The sequence below is a fragment of the Pteropus medius genome, unplaced genomic scaffold (genome assembly GCF_902729225.1).
Source record: "Pteropus medius unplaced genomic scaffold, Ma_sr-lr_union100, whole genome shotgun sequence".
NCBI lineage: Eukaryota > Metazoa > Chordata > Mammalia > Chiroptera > Pteropodidae > Pteropus > Pteropus medius.
The window spans coordinates 1,552,824-1,574,923 of NW_024354886.1; the positions used below are offsets into that span (position 1 = coordinate 1,552,824).

Sequence of the window (22,100 nt, forward strand, 5' to 3'; positions counted from 1 at the left end):
ACAGAGCTGTGAAAATAAAAATGAAATCTTGCCTACGTGAGCACTTTAAAAAACTGTGAAGTGCTATACAATGATCAGTGACCATTATTAGAAATTGTTGCTATTTATATGCATAAACTTAAGCATCTGTGAAGATGTGAGTTTAGGAGAAAAATAACTTTCACATGAGCGGGGAGGTAACTTTCACTTCTGAGGAGGCACAAGTGAGATGAAGAAAGAAAAGTCCGATTTAAGGTATACGTTCTCTTTAAATGACTCTTGGGTGTAACGTAAATGAAGACTGCGGTGTTTCTCAACACACTGTTTTTTCATTAGTGGTCTGCCTCTGTTGTGTATGTGTGTGGGACAGGGACAAGGGACACAAGTATGAGGTAGAGAGTCCACATGCACTCCTGTGGGCGGTAGTGGTGTGAGTAGAAATGGCTAGAATGAGCATTCCCTTTTCAGGGAGATGGGAGGACCTCAGCGGGTTCGCTGCACATCACAGATGGAAAGTGTCTGCAAAACCTTGATTTAAGAACAGGAAAATAGGAAAAAGAAACAATTTCACTCACTTTTTTAATATCACATTCATCAAGATGATTCTGAATAAACTGAACACTGGCTGTAAAGTCAGCAGAATTGAATTCATAGGGAATATTCCATCCTAACGGACCAAATTTGCGTCGCTCCTTAAAAACACCAAAGAAAAGTAAGTATTGAGTAAGATTGTAAAATTGTATGCAGCCAATTCCTTTTCTTTATTATCATTAAAATATAAAGTACAGTAAAATTAAGGCATTATGTCAAAACAAGTTGAGGCCGTCAAAGAGCAGGATACAGTTCTGGATATATTAACCATTCAAAATACCATCCCGAGGCTCTATAGCCAGATAATTTACAAGAACAAACCTTCAAATACTTGCCAAATTAGAGTTATTGGGTTTTAAAAAAAAGTCTAGGTCTCCCCTGCCACTTCACCCCACAAAATGCAGTAGGTGCTCAATAAATCTGTTGAATGAATGAATTTATTCTAAACTGGACTCCTGGAAGTTTCGAATGTTAAATATAAGAGTTTGAATTTTTGTTTTTCAAGTTGAATGACTGAAGCAATCTAGAACATTTAGACTCCCTGCTAGTTTCACTTTGTAATCTTGCAATTTCAGATTTTGAAAATTATTTCTATTGTAAAACACGACACATCTGTCTCAAAATTTTCACATTGCCCTCAATTTGTACTCTCCTGTGAAACACTGGCTAGCTGTTTCAAATTGCCAAATTACACATAATAATCAAACTGATCTCAGATTACATGATCAATTGCCTTGATATTCTGGAAACCGTCTTAAAGTTATGTAAGTGTTAGAAATGACATTTCCAGGTTCCGATCACCTAGTGAACCACATAGATGAGCTGAAATGGTGCTATACTACCAGCTTTCCCTGCCCCAGCACACAACCGATCTCTAAGGAAAGTCCAGTGATTGCTTCTGGTTTGCTCCTGGGCCTTCGACCCCAGTGCCTGAGGTGAGAACTCGCGTGGAGAGTAGAATCCCTATGTGCCTGTGGGAAGATGTAATTTCTCTCTCTCTAAATATATACTCTTCTCTCTCTTCTGTCTTCTCCAACACACACACACACACACACACACACACACACACACACAGTTTTTCACAGACCATTCCAATCCTTCTTTCTTCAGCTGTTTCATGCTTTAGATCCTGAAAAATACCACCATTGAAAGGAATCTAAATGAATTTTAGTTTAGACAAGTTCATGGACAGGTCAGAGAAGAAATTCAAAAGGTAAGAAGGTTTTAATTACTGATTTTCAGGATATGCTTTTAAAATATTAAGTAAACCATGAAAATTAATTTGGGTCCAGGTGTCTGACCCTGGGAGATCAGACTGAGGGCAAGCACATAACTCTTAAAAATGTCCACTACCATTACTTCTAGACCTGTACTCCTTTAGGTTAGGTTGTCAGGCATTAGATGTTTGTACGGTGTGACTCCCACCCTTATCCCTTAGCTAATCTAAGGTAGACGACCAGCTCAGGAAGAGCCAACTGGATTCCTTCTCCCAGGAATTTGGACATAGGGTACAGAATTGCTATTGGAGTTTATCCTAGTCAGAGCTTAACTAGGGTGACTTATAAACTTGGGAGCTATGAAGCATCCTCTTCCACATAGAGAGGTAGGAAGGAGTAGAGGTGTGGCCCCAACAGGAGGAGCGACATGTAGTGTTATCTCAGGTGTAGGAAGGGGAACATTGGCTCTTAATGGTGTCAGCTTCTCTTGCCTGTTTTCTGCTTCCTGGTCTCAGCATTTATCTTGCCTTGATATGTTTTTCTAGTTGTTTCATGTTGAAATATTTGGTCTCGTAACCAGACTTTGAGCCTTGACAGTGAAAAACATGTCTTCCTTTTGTGTCTTCCTTTCTGTACCTGCATCTTGGGGTAAGGATCATAGCTGTCTAATGAACATTCATCGATAATTAGAATGAAATGATAATTATAATGAAAGGCATTTTGCCTCTTACCCTCTGGGGGTCAATTCCAAGCCTGCCACAGCATTTTGAATTCCTTGAGTGGATTTCAGAAACATTGAGGTGAGCCTCCTTCAGGTTATTCTAGGAGCAAGGGTGGGTTGGGAGGGTCTATGGAATATTAATGTGAAAATGCATCTGGCTAACCCTTGAGTCCCTAGAATTTCTTCCATCTTGAGGTCTTCAAAGAGAGGAATGCTAACCACTTATTGGTGAAATGCAAATGTTTTCTCATTTTTCTTAAAAAAAACATAATCAAATCTAAAATAGTTTTACCTATGCCTGACTTAATTTTTTAAAAATTCGCTGTTCAATTAGACAGGAGACTGAATGAAGAATAATTCTTTCCTTCCAATTACTGAAGCTGCTTAAATTGGCTCTATGGAAACATTCTCATTTATATGCACTGAGCAACTGCAGTTCAGTTACTCCTTAAAATGTGATCTTTGAAAATTGCCACAAATGCTGAGATTTGCCTTGCTTTGCCTTGCATTGTGTTACTTGCCATCAATTTTTATTTAAAGCATTCACTTTTTAGGTTGGTTCACTAAAGTCATAGACTGTTAACTCATCTTGGAAAAAAACTCCAAAATTTTGGTAGGTGTCTTTTCTTTCACAAATGAAGTCATTTTACTTTCTTGCTTGGTTTTTTGTTTGTTTGTTTGTTTGTTTGTTTTGTACTTATTGATCTCTCTAAGTGACATTAAAGAAAAAAACTTAGAATTATCACTTTGGAATATTACCAGAATTGACTCAAACCACTGGGCCCTAAGAACTCATTTGGAAGCTCAGAAGCAGGAGGCTTTGTTAGAATTTGGAATATTTGGAATATTGAATCTCTTCAGTTCAATTAGTAATTTTGAAACTATGGGATGAGTCCTACGTGATACAAAGAACGATATTAAAATTGACTTGTTTTTAAGAAGTTTTCATCTGTTTCAGAAAATAAGATTTAGAAACGAGGAAAGGACAATGTGATAGTGATATAATTAACTGTCAAAATTTAACAGATGAGAAGCCTAAGGAAGACATTCAATCAGAGGCTTCTGGGAATAATAAAACTGAAGAACAAAACTGAAGCTGGTCTCTCTCGTAGAGGGAAGAAGAGACTGCCAGGCTTGGCAAAGGCCATGAGCAAAGACAGGAACTCAAAGCTCAAAGAAGGCTGCAGGTAAAGTTTTACAGCAGCAGAGGGCAACCTGTGGTGAGTAGCTGGAACTACATGCCGCAGTGATGGTTCAGGGATGGAATGTAGACAGATATGAATGTCAGAGGAGGGGGCTCACTGTGTCTTCTGCAACAGGAGTAGGGTCCACATAACACATGATGCCCTTGAGCTGGGGTGAGTCGATGGCATTATATCAAGCCACGATTCAGTAAGAGAAATTAAGCTGGGGAGCAGGTGGGGCTTGGCTATTTTACTACTAGGTTCTGCATTCTAATGTGTGATGGACTCCAGTAGGCACCCCCTCTAGCTCAGAAGCTTCAGATTACGTGATGTGAACCAATTTCCTGTTCTTTTTATCAGTATATACATCATGTTCACATAAAGCGAAGTACATCTGGGTTAATGTGGAGGAATCAATTAATCAATTAACAAATCAGGTATTTGACTATTATGTCCAACAATAGAAAAAGACACAATGTATCTAATCTAGAACAGACCTTCCTATGTCAGTTGCATCTCACATTCTAACGGTGACACAAATCACTTGGGCATCTTACTACAATGAATAATACTCTGATTCAGCAGGCCTGGGGTAGGGCCCGAGAGCTTTCTCTTGCAAGCTCTCAGGTAATGTGGATGTTGCTGGCCAAAGACTGCAATGCCCTAAAGAATTCTGGATATTCCTATCAAGCCGGCTCTATCATAACCAAGTAAAAGGAAATATTTAGGCAATGTTGCAGTAAACATTACTGAAATTGATTTTAAAAAAAAGAAAAAAAGAACAGAGTTAAAGATGGTTGAATTATCTGCACTCCCTGTGTAGTCACAGAGCTGGATAACAGAATTTCAGAAATGGGAAAAATCTTGAAAGACCACCTCCTTCTGCCTCTAAAATCACAGACTGGGAAAGAGGCCCCAAAAGAGACCTAACTTGATCAACTTCACATAGATAATCGATTGCATAGCAAGCACTCAAATCTAAGCCTCCTGATTCTCACTGAAGTGATTTTTTGTTCTTTCTAGCACTATTGCGATTGGATTTTAAGATATAGTCACCTTTTTATTTCATCGACATGCCACTGTTAGCTTCACGGCCCTAGCAATGGAGATTTTTTTCTGTTTTAACTCAAATACAAGTCATGTGAAGCACAGGCACCGGTCAGCCCCAAGACTGGACTGTGGTGCTGCTGGTCTCATGTCTAACATTTTGATAATGGCCACTAAAAAAACATAGGCTGCCACCCTGACCATATGGAAAATATCTGAATTATCTCCCCATGATAAGCATGCTAAAAGAATTTAATCATCACTACTAGAAACAGAATTATAAAATATAGTATTTGAGAATTAAATAAGAGAGTTAAAGCAATATTTGTATTAGAGTGTGATAAGGTCTAACAAAGCGAACAATTCCCGGATAAGAATGCACAAACTAGGCTCCAGGGTAATTTACAATCCAAAGGCCACAATGGGACTTACTAAAAATAACCACCCACAAAGAGTTTTACCTGACTTTAACTCTTTCAGGGTTGAGGGACAGATAAACACCAGCTGTCCCCTCTACACAGCCCTTTCTGTTGGGCAGGTTCTCTGTTGGAACCCTATAAAATAGTAGGGACAAGAAGGCTGAGGGTAAATAAGCCCAGCATTCTCTGGGTAAGCACTCAATTTCCCTCCACCTCCGGGCAGGGCAGGGAGATGGGCAAAGCTCTGAGCACCACTGTATGAATCTAAAGCAACAATGCCTGGTACAAGCCAGTTGATTCCTTTGGTCTCCACTTCAGCCTCAGGGAAGGGAGAAATGCAGGAAGGGGTAAAAGGAGCTTCTTCGTCTCTCTGTGAGATCAAGGAGTGAATCAAGTACATTAACATTATGTAGCTTTCAAATACAAAACAAAATATAAAATTCAAATGTAGAACAAAGCCACATGAAATGAAAAAATTCCACAGGCAACTTGCTAGGTAGCCATAAAATTATTAAATTACTATTTAAGTATATAGTAAAAGCAAAAAGCAAACAAAAGACAGATAACCACTGTGACTCCTCCTCCCAAACTCCCTCCCCCCACTTTCACTAGTGGGGAGTAGGGTCAAAACATACTTGCATCTGAAAAGCCAGTGTGGACTTGACTCCTGGATCTACCACCTACAAGCGAACTTAACCCCTCTGAGTGTTAATTCCCTAATTTCTGAAAAGGTGATAAACCTACCTTAAAATGTGGTTGTTAGTATTACACGTGATGGTGTATATAACATTCCTAGCTGGCAGAGGTACTTTGGAAACCAAGCTCTTATTTAAATAATCTGTTTGTTCAACCCACAAATATTTATTGAGCTCTGGCAATGCTGTGAGACAGGGAAAGATTCGGCAGCTACAAAAGGACAAAGTCTTTGCCCTCGAGAGGTTTACACTCTTAACAGTCAGGGTGGGGAAGGGGGTGGGAGGACACGTGAAGTGCATAAACAAGTATATACTACGGCAGGTGAAGAAAAGTGCCATGAAGGAAAAAAAGGCAGGGTGACGGGGCAGACAGTGGAAAGGCTTTACGATAAGGCAACATAACATCATTAGCATCCCCTAAATGTGCAAACCAGTCTCAGGAGTTACCTGCACAGTGGAGTGTAAAAATGCTACCGTGTAAAGCATTGGCTTCCACATGGGTAAATTACTGATGTCCAGAAGGTCTTGATTAATTCCAGCAAATGTTCTTTTCAAACCTGCACGTACACCTTGAGGTGGCTCATTAGTGAATTTGAGAGAAGTCTGTCATAAAAAGCAAATGGTAGTTTTGTTTCTATAAATTATTGTAAGGGATAAAATAGAAATTACAATACGTCAAACAACAACGTGCTTACGGTACATAAAATGCGGGCTGAAATCCAGCCCTGTGTAAACGAATGACATTGATCAGAGCTGAAACCCAATACATTAGTACCAAGTCTTGGAACTCTCCTGTGGAAACATGTGCTATATAATCTTGGTGATTATAGTCAAAATTTTGGTGATTATAGTATAAGATTTTACAGTGCAGATGCTCTGCTGGACCAAAAAGCCCCTGCTGTGTTTCCATCTTTCGGTAATGCCAATTATGCTATCTTTACTTATAGAACTCACAAGAAAAAGACACTTATTTCATAGTAACAAACCTGAAGCAATGTAATCGGAAATCGATCGTGGGGCTCAGTGGTTATCCATACACGGAAAGAATCATCATTGGCTTCAGTGGTCATTATTGTCTCTAGCAATTCATCCATGAATTCTAGGCCAAGGTGACAATTTTGCAGTAATACCCAGCCACCCTGTATTCCAAAATGATTTCATATTAATTTCTTATAACTTTTTTGCTATAATTTTAATAAAAACAAAATGTACAAACACATTCATTTTAAACCTTTGCTTAGCGCATGTGACTACTCTGTTTTGAGCATAGATTTTTAATAAAATTATCATACAATAATTTCTTCTGCTACTGGTAAAGCTGGTTACTTGAAGTCAAGTGGGTTCAAAATGATTGTATTCTGCCACCCCTGGTTCATAAGGAAACAAATTAAAATGTGCAGTCAAACTTGTATAAGTACAGTGTGTGCACCATCTAATGGTGGGAATAGGGATTTTGGAATTGGAAACTTAAATTGTCCTGCGTACAGTAAATCAGAATTGACTTATCCCCAAACCAAGTTATCCATAGTTACAAAGAGAGGTACACATTCCATCGTGAAGGTTGGAGACAATGCATTTGGTGACATTTGTTACCCTAATGCTAAACCTCATTCTCTGTCATCACTCTTCCCATACATTGCTGAAACTGTAAAACTTATGAAGCACTATCTAAATATTTGATAAAATTTTCTTTAACAATGAAAGTCACATAACCATCGCTGCTGTATGAGAAAATAGTTTATTAACTAGATAATATTGATACCCTTATATAATGAGATCAGATAAATAAAGCTACAAAATACTGAGCACAATAAATATATGGTAAGGTTTGTGCATTATGCCTTCTACTGTAAAAGAAAATACAACACAGACTGGCTTAAACAGCAAAGGGGACATGTTGTTCTAGATAACTGGGATGTCTAGGGGAAGATGTGGACTTCACGGTTAATTTCTGGTTCCCCACTCTTCATTCTGTAATGTCAGCTTTATCCTAAACCTGGTGTCCTTTATGTGGCAGTGTGGCTGCATATGTTCATTTTTTTTTTTCCTAACAATGCCATTAATATCAGAACTTATCCCATTTTGAGAAATAGAACATGAAAATTATAAAAGCTAGTATTCCGAAGAAGGTTAATGTGAATGCAATATTTAAATTAAAAAGTTTCTCACTCATGGAAACTGAAGAAGTTATTTAAAGCCCAAAGTTCAACTGTTAAATCACTCAATAGAATGAATCATTTGATCTGAGTAAAATAATTTATATATAATAGCTTTGGAATATACAAATTAAATACAATATATTATTGAATTTAATTAAGTGATAAAGATTAAGGCTTAGGGCACTTGAGAATTAATGACTAGCTTGAAAATTTGATGACCCAAGTAGAATTTTAGCCCATTAACCCTCTCTAGTCATTTATTCCCACGGAAAAGCTGTACGTAAGTTGCTATGGACGTTAGGAGATCAAAAGCTTAAAAGTAAACCCAAGATCTTATTTTATTTTCACAGATGGTGCAATTTCTTATTATAGCTGAAACTGTTATCTACCAAGCATTTCTATAAAATTAATGTCCTGTGTATTTATTACGTGTGATGGAAAACGTATCTCAGTATTCCATCCAGCTTGCAGTTTTCAATAAAACAATTATCAATATTTAAACACAACATCCTCAAATATTTATTTGCCTGAAACTATCCATTAATGAAAAATGAAAGTCTAACTTTAACCAAAAATTGAAATTTAACTGTCTCAGTCTGTCACTTCTTAAGCCTTATCTGTTGATATTGATCATGAAATTACAAGATTGCTATAGCTGCATCCTTAGGAACCAGAAAGCATGTCTGCCACATTGTCAAAAAAAAAAAAATTAGTGAAAATAAAATAGAGCATATACTACAGAATATGGAACCAGCTTTTTGTGGAGATGTCAGGAGTAAAGTAGCTTGAGGTTTAAAATCAAAGATTACTACATATACATAAACAAAAATGGAAAGAATGATTGAGCATCACAGGCAGAATGTTTCGAACATCACTGTGGTGGTCCTAGGTAGACCCGATGGCCAGAGGAACCACAGCAAGAATGCTGCATTAGGAGTTATCCCTTGCTACATACCTGCTGCATTGACATCTGAATCAGCTTTCGAGCATGTACTTCTTGTCCTTGCCCCATTGAGATAGTTCTGCATTCTGTAACATAGGAGAATGTTCTCTATGATAAAACATAAATTTTATAACAGGATCGGAAGAAAAAATAATTTCTGAATGGTCAAGGTCTCCCTCCCTCTAAGAAAGCCTTTGTTATTCAAATGGGTCTGGCCTTTGGTTGTGGTGACGAGACATTAGAGCAGTAACTGGAAGAACCACCTGGAGAGGTAAGGACAGAGAAAAAGACAAAAGACACAAGCTTGGGCTTTTAGAGAGTTTGGGGGTCTTTGGAGATAACGAGAAGAAAGATTGATGGTGAGAGAGGCAGCTACAATACCATCACAGGTATTCAGAGGAAAAGAGGATTTTTAAATTTTGCTATATGTTTTGATCAGAAACATTTTGGTATTTTACAGATGCTTCAGTAAAGGTTTAATTGGCTTTTTATTCTTTTAAGATGCCAGGCTTACAATGTTTTCTGTTTGTCTGTTTTGGTTTTGTTTACTGAGATTTTCTGAGATGCAACTGGAGGCAGCTCAGCCCTATGAGGGCTGCATTCAGGGGTAACTGCTCCTAAGATTAAATCACCACCTTGGAACTGAGTGCGAGGAGAAAGTGGAGATCACTCCGAGATCAGAAGTGATTATAATTCAAGGGAGAACACACTACTTAGGCTCATTAGTAAATCTGAGGTCCCAGGCAGAGAACCACATTTGTGTCCTGCCATATGAATTCACTAAATTGAAGTCTATGAATCATGCTTGTGAAACCTAAATTGGAAATTAACTTTTAAGCAAGCCTCATGGACCCAGAATTTCTTGAGCTTGAGAGGCATGAGGAAAGGAGGTCAGTAGAAACATTGGGAAGCAGCATATGCTTTAGCCCCGCTCTACTGGATGAGGCTGAATCCTCAGAAAAATGGGCTGCTGTCTCTGGGCAAACAACGAGGCTGGTTTGGGAACTGCTCATAGAGGCTACAAGGGACTTGAGAAATTCATGGGATGGGGAGAGAAGAATGTCAGGAACCAGAGACGAAGTTTTCATAATACAGCATTTAAAGGGCACCCCGTGGTTAATGACTAGATACTCTATTAAGGTTTACGGGGTACAATGTTAGGGATTATTTGTGGACTAGGGCCACAATGAAAAAGTCTGCAATGGGTGCCTGAGAGAGGACGGAAGAGCGCTGCTTGGAGAATCAGGAATTGCAATAGGCCAAGGGTTACTGAATGAAGCTGGATTCCACCCCTCACCCCTCAGCCTTAAAGCCCCATGGTTCTCTCCTGCTCAAGTGCAAACAGGTACTGCGCCCTGGCGGGGGTCGGGGGTAGGGGGGCATCTGAGAAGAATCTACACACCCACAAAAGGAGAAGAAAGGGGAGGTGGGACTTGAATGGGAGGGTCTTCTGGATCATACAGAGAAACAGTGAATCCTCCTTATTTTGGAAGAACACACAGATGCTCAGCGGGTCAACGGGGGAAGGCTGATATGGACAAGAAGTATTAACATGTAAGAGTGAGCCACGATCTATAGCCTCTCCTTCCAACTCTTCTGAAATACACCTTCTAAAGTAAAGAGTTTTAGTTCAGGTGGCCTGAGTTTCTTATCTCGATCCAGGTAAGGGGTCAAGAGGAGACTTAGAGACATCGCTTCAAAACATACCCAGAATCTGACCACTCCTCGACATCTGCACTTTTATTCCCCTGGTCCCAGTGACCATCACCTTTTGCCTGGATTTTTGCAATAAACTCCTAACTGGTGACTCCCACTCTTGTCCCCTATTAGCTTTTCTTCCCACTTCAGACAAAGAGATTCTGTCAAGCCCTAAATCAGATTATGTCCATCCTCTACTCAGAAACATCTGATGGCCTTCCATTTCCTTCAGAGTAAAATCCAAAATCCAATTCAAAGTTCTTACCTACAGCCTGTAAGGCCCCACGCAACCTCTGCCCCCACCTGCAAAATACACTATACCACACACACACACACACACACACACACCGCACACACACACACACACACACACACACACCCGTTTCATTATCTACCTCTCCCCTCATTTCTTTTTTCTCTGGCTGCTCTAGCTTCCTCATACACACTCCAGCCTCACTGCTGCTCCCTTTGCCCGAAACGTGTTTCCTTGACAGTTGCACTGACTCCCTGCCTTCACATCTCAGGTCTTCCTCACCCTCTCAATAAGGCCTTCCCTGGCCAACCTATCTAAAACGGCACACCCACCTCCATCACTCTGCCCCTTACCCTGCTTCTTTTTTAGCATCTCATATGCTTTTCTTAGCTTATTATATACTCACTTGCTTATCGATTATTGCCTGTTTTGCCCCCACACTAGGATGTCGGTTCCATGAGAGAAGAGACTTAGATCATGGTGTCTTACCTAGCACCTAGACAGTGTAGGGCACTCAGCAGATGTTCAATAAATATTTCCGTAAACTTTTAAAACTGATATGTAATTCACATATCATAAAATTATCCTTTTAATGTATACAATTCAATGTTTAGTATATTCATAAAGTTGTACAACTATCACTACCATTTAATCTCCGAACATTTTCACCAGCACAAAAAGGAAACCTACACTCATTAGCAGTCCCTCTTCATCACCCCCTCCTACCCCAGCAACCACTAATCTACTTCCTGTCTCTATTCTAGACATTTCGTATAAATGGAATGTACAATATGTGACCTTTTGTGTCTGTCTTTTACTTAACCTAATATTTTTCTAGGTTCATCCATGCTGTAGCATGCATCAAAACTTCATTCATTTTTATAGCTGAGTAATAATAGTCCATTGTATGTATATACCACATTGTGTTTATCGATTCATCAGTTGATGGACATTTGAATTGTTTCCACTTTTTGCCTAGTATGAATAACGCCACTATGAACATTCATGTGTAAGTTTTGGTGTGGGCATGTTTTCAGTTCTCTTGAATATATACTTAGGAGTATATCTTTGGAGAAATGTCTATTCAAACCATTTGCTCTTTCTTAAATTGGATTATTTGACTTGTTGAATTACAAGGTTTCTTTATATATTTTGCATATCAGATCCCTATCAGATGTAAGATTTGCAAATATTTTCTCTCATTTTGTAGGGTGTCTTTTTCACTTCCTTGATGGTGTCCTTTGAAGCACAAAAGTTTTGAATTTTGATGAAGTCCAATTTATCTATTTCATCTTTTATTGCTTATGTTTTTGGCTTCATATCTAGAAAACTACTGCCTAATCCAAGGTCGCAAAGATTTATACCTACATTTTCTTCTCAGAGTTTTATAGTTGTAGCTCTTACATTTATGTCTCTGATAAATTTTGAGTTAATATTTGTATATGGTGTAATATAAAGGTCGGACTTCATTCTTTTCAAAATATCAGTTTTTTCAGCACCATTTGTTGAAAAAAAAAATTGTCCTTTCCCCCATTGAACAGTCTGGCACCCTTGTTGAAAAACTGAATGACCATATATATAAGTAAGAGGTTATTTCTGGACCCTCAGTTCTATTCCACTGATAAATATATCTACTTTATGCCAGTATTGTACTGTCCTGATTATTGTAGCTTTGTAGTAATTTTTGAAATTGGGAAGTGTGAGTCCTACAGCTATGATCTTCCTTTTCAAGATTGTTTTGGCTATTTTGGGTCCCATTTATTTCCATATGAATTTTAAGGTGAGCCTGTCAATTTCTACAAAAAAAAAAGCGGCTAGGATTTTGATAGGGGTTGACTTAAATCTGTATATCAATTTGGAGAGTACTACCATCTTACCAACATTAAATCTTCTGATCCGTGAACATGGAATGTTTTTTCATCTTTTTAGGTCTTCTTTAATTTTTTTCAACTATGTTTTCAATGTACAAGTCTTTCACTTCTTTGTTAAATTTATTCCTAGGTATTTTTTAATGAAATTGTAAATGGAATTGCATTTATAATTTTGATTTTGGATCCTTTTTGCTAGTGTGTAGAAAAAGAATGATTTTTCAAATGTTAATCTTGTATCTTGCAACCTCAGTGAATTCACTTGTTAGCACTAATAGATTTTTGGTGGACATTTTAGAATTTTCTCTATACAAAGTCGTGTCATCTGCTAACAGAGATGGTTTTACTTCCTCTTTTCCAGCGTGGATGCCTTTTATTTCTTCTTCTAGTCTGATTGCCCTGACACCTCCAATCCAATGCTGAATAGAAGTGGTGAAGGCAGACACCCTTGTCTTGCCCCTGATCTTTGGGAGTAGCACCCTTAAGTATGATGTTAGCTGTGGGTTTTTTGTAGGTTCCTTTTATCAAACTGAAGAAGCTCCTTTTTAACTCTAATTTGTTAAGTGTTTTCATTATGAAAGAGTGTTGGATTTTTTTCAATGTTTTTTTTTTTCTTGGAACTATTGAAATAATTCATGTGGTTTTAGTCCTTGATTCTATTAACATGGCATACTACATTGATTAACTTTTATATGTTTAACCAATCCTTCATTTTGGGGATAAACCCTCTTGGTCATGCATGATACATAAATCTTTTTTGTATGGTGCTACATTTGGTTTGATAGTATTTTGTTCAGGATTTTTGCTTCTATATTCATAATTTTCGTTTTCTCTTCTTTTGATGGCTTTGTCTGGATTCAATATCAGGGTAATACTGGTCTCATAGAATAAGTTTGGAAGTGTTCCCTCTTTTATTTTTTGGAAAAGTTTGAGAAGAATCAGTGTTATTCTGTAAACATTTAGTAGAAATCACCAGTGAAGCCATCTGGTCCGGGTATTTCCTTTGTAAGTTTTTCATTACTGAATCAATCTCTTTACTTCCTATTGGTCTATTCAGATTTTCTATTCTTGAGTCACTTTCAGTAGCTGTCTCTTCCTAACAATTTGTCCATTTCATGTAGGTTAACTAATCTGTTAGTATCTTTGTTCACAGTATTTATTTATGTTCTTTTTTAATTTCATCAGCTCAATAGTGAAGTCCCTTTTTTCATTCCTGATGTTAGTAACTTTAGCCTTCATCCTGGCCAGTTAAGCTAAAAGTTTGTCAGTTTCGTTGATCTTTTCAAAGAAGATATTTCTGGTTTGTTGATTCTGTTGTTTTTCTAGTCTCTATTTCCTTTTCTTTTCATTCAAATATTTATTATTTCCTTCATTTTTCTTGCTTTGGATTTAGTTTGTCTTTTTTTTCCTAGTTTGTTAAGGTGAAAGGTTAAGTTATTGATTTGTAATCTTTCTTAATTTTTAACACAGGTCAATAAATATTTAATAAATTTTCTGAATGGTCTGGAAAAACTAGATCGATTGACATTGGAAAAGTGAGAAAACTTCACATTTGAGGAGGGAAAGGGTCCCAAAGGCCGGAGTCCAGTAAGGTAAGAGGCAGGACAGGCTGAATTTCTAGAGAGGGTGGAGAAAGCTGCTAGGACACTCTCAAGAGAGAGTAATTACGTTGTATTACCTGCATCACCTGCAACGTGATTACTATTTGCTGGTTTGGGGTTTGGTTTTATTTTATTTTTTATTCTTTGGCTCTTTGTATTTGAGAGACTTTAGTAAGATTTCAACTGTTTTTCCATTTCTTTCCAAAATTAGACTTGTGTCTCTTTCATTTTTCCTTTCTTTTTTTTTTTTTAACTTTTTATTTCTAATTAAGCAATAAATGTTCATAGTGAGAGCCTTGGAAAATACAGGATCCTATAAAAAAGAAAATGAAAATCACCAGTATCTCTCCCTAGAGATCTTCACTCTAATCTTTTTAATATGCAAAATCCATAATCCCTTACCCTCATTTCAAAATTCAGAACACTCCAAAAACTAAGTGTTACCACAAAATCATTTTAGTGGCAAAAGCTGACCTCAATGGACATGAGGCTATTAATAGTCTTTATTTATCTGTATGAATACTGATACTTTTATCCGTGATGTATTATATAATTTATAAAATACTACCTTTCTAAAAGCTAAAAAATTCAAATTTCCATATCTGGCCCCAAGAGTTTTGAATAAGAGATTGCACACTTATCTATATTAAAATTTATATATATATATGTATTGTATGTATGTGTGTATTACATATATACATACACTCACATGTGTTATTTTACACCTCTACTTCTTAACAGTATATTGTAAGCATTTTACTGCCATTAAATGTTATTGGAAAGCAGTCTTTAATGTTGGGACAGTGTTTCATTATGCTGATCATTCAACCGTGACCCTTTCGTATATTCAAGACATTTTCCAATTTTTCGATATTATAAATAGCGCTAAATTAAACATATTTACATACAAACCTGGATGTGTATCTCTCAATATTATCTTAGGAAAAATTCATACATGTAGAATACTTGGGACAAAGCATACAGAGTATTTTTTTTAAAGAGGCTTCGTGATATATATAAAAAAGGACTGAAATGGAATGCTGTAATTCCTAACCCACATTCTTATCCTCATTTGTACTTTAATTTTACATTTGGTGCTTTTGATATACAGAAGTTTTAAAACTTTATCCAAACTATCTTGTCTCCCTGGTTTTGGACTTCGGTATTATGATCAAGAAAATCTCAGCTACCCCGGTAGTATATAACTATTCAATATATTCTTTTTATTCTTTTATGGATTACTTTAAACCATTTAAAACCTTAATCAATGTAGAATTTACTTTGGAGTTTAATGTAAGGTAAAATCCTTACTTTTTTCGAAAGTTAACCTGCTATCCCAACACTGTTTATTGACTAATTTATTTTTCCTCCACTGATTTGAAATGTGACTCTTATCAGAGACTGAGCTATTACATGTACTAGAGTCTAATTTGGGGCCTTTTCTTTTGCTTCATTGATCTGTTTATCCACTGAGCCAGTTCCACATGATTAAATTATTACCATTTGATAAAGTTTTAAAAATCTGGTGGTGTTCATTCTCCGTTATTCTTTTTCCTTTTCAAACTTTCTTGGCTATTTCTGTCCATTTATTGCTCTAGATGATCTAAGATTCCTCTACTACCCAATTAGAAAAAAAGATACTGTTGGAATTTCAATTAGACTTGCATTCAATTTATAGAGTAATTTAGAAGACTATTGACGCCTTTACAATATTGAATCTTTATACTAGAAATGTAATTTAACTCCCCATGATTCTATCCTACTTTTATGTCTCTAAGAAAGTTTTATAGTTTTCTTCTAATGGGTATTTTAAAAATTATTTCTTAGTTTTATTTTTATTGCTGTAGTGAATGAGATTTTTACACTTTATTTTACAAGACTGCTCCATTGATTTCTTAATATATTTATTTTGTGACCAGCCACCTTACTGAACTATCCTGTTAAGTCTAATCGTTTTTCAGTTGATTCATTTGTATGTTTTAGTTAGACAATTACACAGTCTGAGAATAATGATGATATTTGTCCCTCCTTTCCAGTAGTTATATCTTTTATTTATGGTTCTTACAACACATTAGCTGTATCTTCCACATCAATACTAAATAACAGTGGTGGTAGCAGACATCTTTATCTTCTTCCTGACTTTAATGGGCATGTCTCTAGTCATTCATCAATAAGTATGATGTTGATGTTTGAAGTTCATATTCATTATCATACTAACAAAATCACCTTCTATTCTTACTTTAAAAAGCCAAATACAAATATTGGATTTTTATAAAATGCTTTTCTAGCACCTATCAAGGTAATATTATGATTAGCTTAAAGGAAAGTCGCTTATAGTTATGATAAGATTTTTTCATTATCATATCTTTCTATTTTATTCATGCATTCCTACCTGGTCAAGGCACATTATTATTAATTTTTGCATATTATTTTTAAACTGTTAAGCTAAATTCTTCTTGATTGCATTTTAGTTAAGATCCTTATATTTGTAGAAGTAGGATCAATATGTGGTTTTTTTTCTTTTATGCAGTTACTATCTTGGTCTATTTTTGATATCAAAATAATATTATCTTCTTCTTCTATGTTCTGGAATGGAATGCAGCATCTCTAAGTTTTAAAGGAATTATCAAAAATAATCATCCAATCATCCGATAGCCTTTGCTGACACAATAATTTTAAACTTCTAATTTTCCTCAGGTTTTTCTAGCTTTTCTGAGAAAATTTTGTACATTTGTATTTTTTCTACAAAATTCTCAATTTAAATGAAATATTTAAGTTTATTACCATAATTATGTACTATTCTCATTATTTTAATTTTTAACCATGTATATTGTTATACTAATTTTATCCTTCCCACTTTTGTGTCTTTGTGAGTTTGTATTCTATTCGTTCTCTTTTGTTTGTGTTCAGATTCTGTTTTCAAACCCACCCTTCCTCCGGGACCCCTTTCTCCCTCACCCAGGCTCCAAGTATGGTTCTCATGCTAAATCCATCTGTTTTCTCCCCCTTTCCCAGGAACCCAGTGTTTTGGTGCAGAATTTATCTGCTCCAAATCTCTCACTGCAGAGCTCGACAGGCACCAGACAGTATCCATAATGAGTTTTCCTTTTCCTCTTTTCCTACAAAAACTTATTTGATATGGTCCCGTCTCTCAAGTTGCTGTCAGATAACTGCTTAACTCATCCAATAAAGGCAGTGAGAGGGAATGAAAGATAAAGACACTGATTGGGAAGCCCAGAGCTAAGTCCTGAATCAGATCTGTCACCAACTAGGCCTCTGGCCTTGTCTCCAGGTTTTAGATTCCCCACCTGTATAATAAGGTAGGCAGATTTCAAGATTTTCAGAGTCCTTTTTACCTTGAACATTCTGTGATTATCTGTTATCCATTTATCTAAATGAAATATTTCTAGTTGAGACTAGATTAATATTATTCTGTCTACATAAAGTTTCATTTTCATAGATATTTTGAGGATTTTCAACCCAAAGCAATGAACAGAATATGACTCCCTAGCATTCCTAAATATGATTTAGCAAAGAGTTCTTTATAATGCATTGGGTCCTTTGGTGTCAAAATCAGATCACTTTGTTTCAGTCTCTTAACAAAGTAATCAATAGAAACTTGAACAATTGTTGGAAAAACAAAGTAGTAGCAAAAAATGGAAATCATCAAATGGCCAAGCAAAGCAGTATGATAACATGTGATAACAGGAAAAGTGATAGCACAATTCTGGCCTTATGTATTCATTTAATGTTATAGTTATAATTTCTCCCCAAAGGAGGCATTGAATTTCTTAATTCTATTCTTAAACCTCTGTCCTAGACCACAGTATTATTAACATTTGAAATGTTAACTCTAGTGGAACATGCCTCTCTTCTAGGAACAGTATCCCCTTCTAAGAAATGACTCCTATTCTAGCTCCATATATATGGTTCCTCCTGTGAACCCATCTCCACAGCAACAGTTCATTGACTGGCCCAGAAAGAAGCACATGACCAAAGCAAAACCAATTAATTTCTTCTCTAGATATTTGGACTTGACACCAAGATAGTAAAGGAAGATTCCCCAGGAGTGAGGAACTTACTGAACATGCAAACCCAAGAGCCACCAGAGAGCATGAGTTCTGTCACATAGACATTAGTTTGTGGCAACAAAGAAAAAATGGAATCTATACGCAGAGAGAAGTGGGGTATAGAAGCAGTTGGACAAAGACCCTAGAGGAATAGATCCAAGAAAGATTTGCAAACAACGAGGCTGCAAGAGAGGCACCACTTTTAGACCAATGCAGATGACTAGCATGTTGTGTAAATACAAGAGCAAAATAGCCTACTTTAAAGGTGGTTAATGAGATTTAGCCATGAGCAACTGCCAAAAGAGCCATTCGAACATGGATCCTTATAGAACACAGAATGGTGTGGTGACAGTGAACAGAACCAACTGAAAATGAGAAAAGTGAGAATGAACATAGACCATGCTACCATAAGCTAATGGTTTTCAGTAACTTCTTAGCATAGGGGGACATATGACAAATACTTGGAGGTGACCGAATTGATTTTATATCATGTTCGTATTACTATGTAATAAATTTGATGTAAGTTTTCTTTCATGGGGTAGGTTTAGTGATTCTTGATCAATCACCTTTATAATCTTTATGAAGATGTGAATGAATTAACCCAACAAGGTACAGTTATAGAGATCTGAACCTGGAAGATCCCAAATGGCAGTTCCAACAACATTCAGATTTTCAGAGGACGAAGAACAGATAAACAGCCCTCCTATAAACAGCCATCTTATATGAAGATGGCTCAATCCTATCACATTGGGCTCTGCAGGTCCTTGTTCTTTACAACTACTCTCACAACTTAGGTGTTTTAACTCCTTGCCCTGGCTCCTCCCCCTGGAATAAGTTTCCTTCTATTTCCCACTATCCCACCTGGTAACATTTTATCTACTTTTTTAGATCCTACTCAAAATATCATAAATGTGATGCTCTCTCTTATAACCTATGCAGCCTGAATAGTTCTGGATCTTGTAATCAGGCATGTCTACATAACTCCGTTAGAGGTGTCATCACACAGTATTCGATTACATGTTCCCAAGCTATGTTGTATTCACCTCTGTACTCACAGAACCTATCATACTGCCTATACTATATGGTTATTGAATGAAAGCATGAATGACTGAATCCCCAACTACTATGCATTACAATCATGGTTATAGTTTAACTGGTGACAAAATACACTTTTAATAATAATTTCTTATATAACCATGCCAACAAACTTTGCTCTTGTATGTTCATCCCTGTTAGCCTACTATCCATGTAATAATCATCTGCTTACAACTTAAAACCATATATGGTAGATGAGTATGTTCTTCTCTGCCCAAAAAACATCTATCACACCCTCACTCTATGAGATATGAAAAGAGAGGAAAGAGGAAGGAGTTTAATATTTTTTTAACTCAGTTTTATGGATATATTTCTAGAATCGGTTATGAAATTATGAAAGGCAAATTTTGAGGCAGAAAGTAGAGGTTTTGTTAAATTTCATAGATTGCTGATCATACCCAGCTTCAGTTTCTTGGCCAATGCATCAATTTGAATTGTGGGATCAGATCCCATGGACAGGAAACATATCAGAGGTGTTCGTGTGTCACTTTCTTCCCAAGTTTTCTCCAGATTTAAGATAACTGGTTCTGTGTACTTTTCCTCCAAAGAATCTGCAATATACTTTCTTGCTTGAAAAACAGTACGGTCTGGGCACCAAGACCTGGAAATGAATACAAGTTAGAGGAAAAAATTTAGTCTGTTCATTTTTATTCTATCTAATTCTAAGCATGCAAAGAACATATCTAATTAGCAAAGGACAAGAGAGATAATTCTCCCTTATGCAGATTTATGTAAGAGGGATGCCAAAGTTTTCTATCCCTGGATGAGTGCAAATTTAATCATGCAGTTGTGGGCTAAGCATTGGCAAGAAGTAGGGCAGAGCCAGTAACAACATTGTCTGTTGCTAGTCTGGAAGGGAACTTAGAAGTCAGCTGATCCAAGTGTCTAATTTACAGAAGCAGCAGCAACTACTCTAAAGCTTTAATGGTTATTTTTAAAAAACGCATCAGTGATTATCCCTATTAACTGGGGCAATCAGCTTCAGGGAAGCAATTCCTCATTCAAACTGATACACAGGAGTACATTTATTCTTAGACAAATATTTGTCAAGCGCCTACTACATGTCAGGCCCCGCTCTAGGCACCGGGGACTCAGCAGGGACACAAGGGGAGATGTCCTCTGCCAGCTCCATACACGGTAGGGGCCAGCCTGCTGCACAGTCTGGAGCCCTGCAGTTTTCAGGAGGAGAATTAACATATCAAAAGTATCAGAAGTAGGTTGGTCAGCAAGCATTTATTTAACACCATCTGTGTAGCCTGCACTGTAGTGGGTTCTAAACAGTGACACATTAAATAATGTCATTTCATATTTGATATTTTAGATCAAATGCTACAGATTACACTATTCATTTGACAGAGATTTAATTTTAAAATAATGGATAAAAGACAGACACATCTATTCCAATAAAAACAAGCAGCTCTTTCATACTCTGTAGATCATGAAGTCACCATCACTGACTGCTGTGATCACTCTCAAAGAGTGACAACATCCAGGAAACAACATTTTGTAAGAAATGCAAACTCAGGTATATAATGTTAATAAAAACAAAAATTACTCTAAATTAATCCAACATCTTTTTGTTATTCTTTTGGTGGTCTCATCTCCCCTCCCCCCAACTCCAGCCTCCTGCCTTGCCCACCAATCACTCACACACACACACAGACACATCTTCTAATATAGAAGCCTTCTTTAAGCTACTGGATATTGAGAAAATGTGAAAAGTGAGAAGGAAAAGAAAAGATTTAAAAAAGAATGTTCTTTCTTAACATCAATTTCAATGTTTTCTTCCATTGTAATAGTCAAAACAGCATTTATACATATCGATAGTGTAATAGTTATGTTTTTTTCTCTCAGATGAAATTGAATTTCAGCTTATAAACTAATTGCTTTGTACCTTTGGGATATCTATTTTTTAAAGAAGTAAATTCAACACTAATGAATAAAGTGAATAATAAAAGCATATTTTTCATTTTTCATTTTTTTTTTTGTTAAAAGCACTATCATTAATACACTGTCAAAACATACAATTCCCTGCCACCATCACAACTTTATTTACTTGTCAAGGAACTAAAGAACTGCCATCCAAAACCGCAATTTGGAAGCACATACATTTCTTATAATAACTACTGGGACACGGAGAAGTAAACTCACTGAGGTAAGAGCTATAATTTGACATTATGATGAGTGACACTTCTAGCTCTGATAATACCTATTCTCACCTGATAAGTAAAAGTTTGCGGCAGGTATCCAGAGAATCGTTATATCCATCAGGGATAATTTCTTCCTCTGGAGCATCTTTATCAAACCAGCTTTTCCATCCCTTCTCATTACGAGATATCTAAAATAAACAAGACAATTTGCAAGCCATAGGAATATAAGCAATTGGAATGGAGAGGATTCTGAATAACCTTAGAGATTCATTCTTTATAGGCACACATAATTTTTCAAACAACCATACAGTTTACATTTTTCTTCAGAAACAATGACTCAGATAACATGAATATTACTATTCCTAGTCCTCTTTTAGTTTTACTATTGCATTTCTACATCATTCACTAAA

At 36.6% G+C, this 22,100-nt stretch overlaps 1 protein-coding gene across 2 annotated transcripts in view; it reads right to left on the minus strand.

Moving 5' to 3' along the window:
- DNAH8 (dynein axonemal heavy chain 8) overlaps window positions 1–22,100 on the minus strand; it is a 310,080-nt gene that overhangs the window by 45,461 nt on the left and 242,519 nt on the right. For both annotated transcript variants that reach the window (XM_039856088.1, XM_039856089.1), the window contains 6 exons: window positions 21,760–21,878; window positions 19,939–20,141; window positions 8,968–9,041; window positions 6,840–6,992; window positions 6,301–6,456; window positions 555–671 (listed from right to left, as the gene is read on the minus strand). In XM_039856088.1, coding sequence (XP_039712022.1) covers window positions 555–671; window positions 6,301–6,456; window positions 6,840–6,992; window positions 8,968–9,041; window positions 19,939–20,141; window positions 21,760–21,878 — 822 coding nt within the window. The remainder of the gene's footprint in view (window positions 1–554; window positions 672–6,300; window positions 6,457–6,839; window positions 6,993–8,967; window positions 9,042–19,938; window positions 20,142–21,759; window positions 21,879–22,100) is intronic.